The sequence below is a fragment of the Toxoplasma gondii genome, chromosome VI, assembly GCF_000006565.2.
Source record: "Toxoplasma gondii ME49 chromosome VI, whole genome shotgun sequence".
Lineage (NCBI taxonomy): Eukaryota > Apicomplexa > Conoidasida > Eucoccidiorida > Sarcocystidae > Toxoplasma > Toxoplasma gondii.
The window spans coordinates 1,708,530-1,713,651 of NC_031473.1; the positions used below are offsets into that span (position 1 = coordinate 1,708,530).

The 5,122-nt window shown below is 55.3% G+C and overlaps 2 protein-coding genes across 2 annotated transcripts; both read left to right on the forward strand.

Annotated features, from left to right (window-relative positions):
• Positions 1-791: 791 nt before the first annotated feature.
• TGME49_241310 (hypothetical protein) lies at positions 792-1,031 on the forward strand (the record flags this gene model as incomplete). Its single annotated transcript, XM_018780626.1, has 1 exon — positions 792-1,031. The coding sequence occupies one exon, from the start codon at positions 792-794 to the stop codon at positions 1,029-1,031; it is 240 nt and encodes a 79-aa protein (XP_018637591.1).
• A 1,055-nt stretch (positions 1,032-2,086) lies between these two features.
• On the forward strand, positions 2,087-5,068 carry TGME49_241610 (hypothetical protein). The gene is made up of 2 exons (XM_002366690.2): positions 2,087-2,953; positions 3,268-5,068. The coding sequence occupies exons 1-2, from the start codon at positions 2,501-2,503 to the stop codon at positions 4,318-4,320; spliced, it is 1,506 nt and encodes a 501-aa protein (XP_002366731.1). The 5' UTR covers positions 2,087-2,500; the 3' UTR covers positions 4,321-5,068.
• The last annotated feature ends 54 nt before the right edge of the window (positions 5,069-5,122 follow it).

Consider the following 5,122-nt stretch of genomic DNA (forward strand, 5'->3'; position numbering starts at 1 on the left):
CAGTCGAGTGGACGGAGCTGCAGACACGGAGGTTTTCTTCCCGTCAAGTGACTGCTTCGGCACATGAGAGGGAGGTTCAAAAGTCAAGGGAGAGTACATCCCGTTTTCAAGCGGTATATGGCAGTCGACTCGGATTGACGACGGTAGGCCGACTGCTCATGGGAGCTGCAGAAGTCGACGGACTTGCATGAATCTAGTTTTTGTCGATGTTGTTGCTGTTCATCCCTCATCCTTGTGTGCGGAACTGGAGAGACGAGCATACAATGTGCCTAGGATTCTGTGTTGTTGTTGTCGTGCACGATGCTGACGGGGTCTTTGTTGGGTGATGGCCAGAGGTTGCGATGTGACAAACCGCTGTTTGAGGTGGTCCTGGATGCGTCGGAGTGAGCGCAGTAGGCGCCCCAGTTCAGCAACATGTCGTGCTGTGGGAGACCGATGAGAGAATTCACGGAGCCTACGCTTGTGCCGCAGGTGAAGATAGCTCCTCAACATCGGCCCTTACCGCTGTTCGTCTTGCTCTGCTGAGGGGACTGCAGCCAACCATACCAGCAGGACCACAGATCGGAATTAGCACACCTCCTGGCGGCAGATCACTCGGCAGCCCGCATAGCTCCCCCAGCCCTCATAGCTCCCGCAGTTCTGAGAGCTCAAGCAGGTCTGAGAGCTCCACGACCGCCACTTCGTCAGACGATCAGGGTTCGGGAGGGCGCGAGGAGAGGACGCTAGCGGGCGCGACGGCTGTCCCTGCATCTGCTAGTCCCCCGGGTGCGCGGCCGCAAACACCCCAACCAATGACGGAAACGCTTTTGGGTGCCGCTTCGCCGGCGATAGAGCTCCCGCTTGGCGGCGCAACACCGTTAGGCCTTTCTGGTGGCTCGTCACTGGGAACGCCGTCGCTAGGACATCCTTCAAGAGGTGCTTCGTTTCCTTCTAGCCTGTCGCTATTTTTGCGCGGAAGGCGAATTCCCTTCAGATGCCCACGGCCTGAGGCGTCGGAACAACCCGAGTTCCCGGGAGATTGTAATGACTGACTGGCCAATAAGACGGAGTACACGCATGCTACACAGAGCACTATATTACTCAACGCGGGGACACCTAGTGATACGAATCAAGGCGTCCCGCGGACACGGTCCCGACGCACTGCCTGTGGTTTTCGTCATTACTGGAAGATTTATTCGTAGTCCTTGTTAGTCGGTGACGCTTCTTGAACACTGGTGGGCAGCTTGCTCGCTCGGTACAGTCGATGCGATGCTGATGGCGTTCCACACTATATTTATTTTGCCCTTTTCCCGCTGATGTTTCCCGGCAGAACTGACGAGCGCGTCAGAGTAGGGGCATCCAAGGAAAGCCATACATGCGCATGGTTTGAAGGAAATTTTGAAGGTGGCGGTAGTTGAAGTGGAGGCGGCAAGTCGCTGACTACGAGGGGCGGGAGACACTGCACTTGGGGGGGACCTCCAGGGTTGGGGGACGTGCCGAGCAAGGTAGATAGAAGGAGCATGACAAGCTTGGGATGTGTTCTCCATTGGGTCCCGACGAGCCAATCACGTCGCTCGTCTCATTTGGACAGACGTCAAAAATACCGACCCGTCTCACAAACGACTGGCTAGGTATTACCCAGAGGATACACCGTTCTGTGCATTTGTCGATGGATCAGCAGAAGCAAGCCGTGTCGTCTGCGCAAGCCGTGATTTTTATAGGGCGACACAGTCTCAGCAGTTTTGTTGCTCGGGGTCACTCCCCCGGTACACTGGCGTTTTCCTGCACAAACAACGCGCTGTTATCGCGGTAGGGAAACGCCTGGACATGGCCCCTTGCCGTCTGTAGTGTCTCGGCGCGAACCAGAGAAGTGAATTCCTCTCTGGAAGACAGAGTTCTTCTTATATCGCCCAGTGGTCACAGCAAAGCACAATCGTTTTCGTGACTTTTCATATGGTCACCTGTTCTTGTGGCCGCTACACCCGTCAGACACTGGGAGTGACACTGTAGATCGCAACTGTGACGCATCAACGCAGCGCCGCGGCTGACGCTCGCACCACCCGATTCCCGTCTCTGACCCCATTAGTCGGTGTGACGGTGATCCTCAATGGCCAGTCGCCACCAAAATCCTTCCTTTTCCAGGAGACGTAGAGGAGTTACAGATTCGTTCCTGTTGCAGTGAGGCCGTATGTAGAGATGTCATTGTCGGGACATAATGGACGAAGCAGACGTCCAGTCTTCCTGCGTCCTGGTTGACCGTTGTCGGTGTCTCGTGGGAGTTGCGTCACGGTATTTTTCCGTGGAAGCTGATGTTCGGTAGCCTGGGCCCGAGTCCACTTCTCCTCACTCAGTGGACGTCTCGTAGAAACACAAAGAAGAGCCAAGAAATACTAGTAAAGGGAACGGAAGAGTCATCGCGCAGAAAGTGGCCTGTTGATTGCCTCCTTGCTGAATTCTACCCTCTGTCACAGCAATCAGCTTTTATGTTACTCTTCCACCTCTCCTGCAACTCTGCAGCGTCATGGAACGCATTGTTGTACTCGTGTCAGCGACATTTCTCTATGCCGTCGTGGGCAGGGCATCTATGGCATCAGCAGAGATGGCGTCCAGAACAAAGCGACTATATATCCTCATTTCCTTCCATTGTGTGCTTTCTGAGATTTTAAGCGGCCACGCCGCGGCGGAAGCCACGTCGAAGCCAGCGCGCCAGCCCGAAGGTGCGGGACGGTCTGCTTCCCCGTCACCTTCACTGTCACACGCTTCAGGTGTTGTTGTAGGGGCACGCCGGCGGAGGCTTGCCGAAGGCAGTCCCGGGGAGGAGCCTGATCCCGTCCGTGAATTGCTCGATCTTGAGGAGGAGCTCGAAAACCTTCATGCACTGCGGTTCAAAGAACGACTTGCGTTTAGGCAATGTGTGAGGCACTGGGGTACTTTCGACGCCTACTGTCGAGAACACTCGAGATGGAAAAGCAAGGTAAGGAGCAGCAGGAGCGACACGCTTCGCACGCAGGGTGCCAGCGCCGTTCACGGCGTGAAAGCTGTGGTTCAGTGAGACCAAATCGTCTGGGCCGCAAGCGAAGGCTGGATGGGTGGACGTGATCCTCCAGCAGCGAGACAGTGAACAATATAACTGCTCATGACACGTCCCAGTCTGGTACGACGTGGACGAACTGTTCAGTCGATCTTTCGAGGTGAGACTTAATGGATCACCTTACTTCCGATGTGAGAATGGAATTGTAGTAATTGATGCACTGCCGTGGCCGCGCGTTTGGCATCCTATACCCTCAGATGGCGGCGGATCCAGAGAGGATGAGAGATGCATTCGAAAGGAAACAAGCAAGGAAGCAGACGGCTTGCAACGTTTGGGCGGCATTGCTAGATGCCGCCCGTGAGAAAATTGAGGCCATGGACAGGGAGAGGAAACAGATGCAAAGTCGACTCACCAAGGAACAAACCTCCCTGTATCTTGCCGCAAAAGCTGCCCGCGGTCGAGCTCAAATCGGGGGTGATAGTTCGCATACCGCTGTGGGTGAGGCAGCAGTTGGTGCGAGCACGAGACCGCCGGCTACTGGTGAAAGTCCTACGCCAGGTGACTCTGGTTCCCTGGACGCCTTGGATAACGAATTAGCGCGACTAAGGCAGGTAATTTCACTGGCGTTAGGCAAATGGCATCGTTCGCGCCGGGCTCTGAAGGATCACTTAGAGCGCCGTGTACCGTCTACTCCGCCGGGTGTGCCTTCACCTGAACGAGACCGTGCCGGTGAAGCCCGAGCCGTATGGGAGGCGCAACACCTCCAACTCGAACAAGATGCTAAACAGGCACGCGAGGCCGTTGATAAATTTCGTGAGCGGTTGCGGGAACTTAACGCACAGAAAGCTGCACATGAGAAGGCGCACGGTGTCTCTCCGGGCAGGAGAGGCTGTGAAAATGCTCCTGTCCGCTTCTCCCGTCTTGGCATTACCGTTGACGCACGTGAGGCGGCTATACCGTGGTTTCAACGCCCTAATTTTTTGACCTTGAGCCACCGCTGGAGTGGCGCGCCTCCTGATCCAGCTGCACGACCGCCTCCTCGCTACAGATATACTGTGTTTACTGCTGAGGTACAACACGTATCACGTCCAACTCTGAAGCCACGCAGCAAGCATTCTCGCCTTCGTGTAGCTGATCCAACCCGCGAGACAGGTGCCGAAACGAAGGCAAGCACGAGTACGTCTGGACTTGCAGGACCATCAGAGTTCCAAAATGAACGAGTGCACTGCGCTCTATATGGGACTGACGAATCCGTCCTCGACAGTAGCGAGTCGTTGGCAAAACCGTGTTTTGTGAAATGGCACGGCTGATTTCGTTTCCGCCTGGCAGCTGGTTCAGCAGCAGGGGATGCGAGTCTGTAGACAAAGCTGCCACAGTTGCCGGAGTCATGACGATGTGGATGTCGTCTCCTTCTTCCGTGTTTAGAGCCAATGCCAGAGGGTCACGTGGAATCTTCCAACGCCACCGCTTTCCGCGTTACAGCGTCGGAGTGACCCCGCTGGGTGCTTTAGACCTCTCGTTTTGTCGCTGGAACAGGAGTCAGTCACGTTCGTAGTGCCGCGGCGAATGTATGAACTGCGAGGCTAGTTTCTCTTGGAGGTTGTTGGAATAGCTCTCTGGAACAGGCACTGTTAGAGAACCGAGCCCATCAGTAATGTTCCCCGTGTAATCTGAGATCTCCAGTGATGTGTAGGTGACTGACATTGCGGTTAGCGTACGGAAGACATCAGGATGCCTTTCATCTCTTCGAATCGATTCAACAGGTGCTTCAGAGAGGCGATGTGTTTTCTTCGTTCAACCCACGGACGCTTTGAGATGCGCCTGAACTCTCCACGGCTCCTCAACGTGCACAACATGCAAGGCACTGGCTGAGTGTCGCTGCTTCTTCTGCTTCAGGCACTGCGACAAGCGAACCAGATTCACCGGGCGAGGGAACATCCGGGATTGTCGCGAAGACGCCAAGAGCCAGAGCTGCCAAGAGACAGCGTCGTTCAAGTCCCCCCCGGCCACGTGAGCATTTGTAGTGCAGGCATGGAAGAGCTCACACCAGAAACCCCAGGATACATGGTGGAGTCTGAAGCTAGAAGGAATCATTCCGTCCATACAGTTACA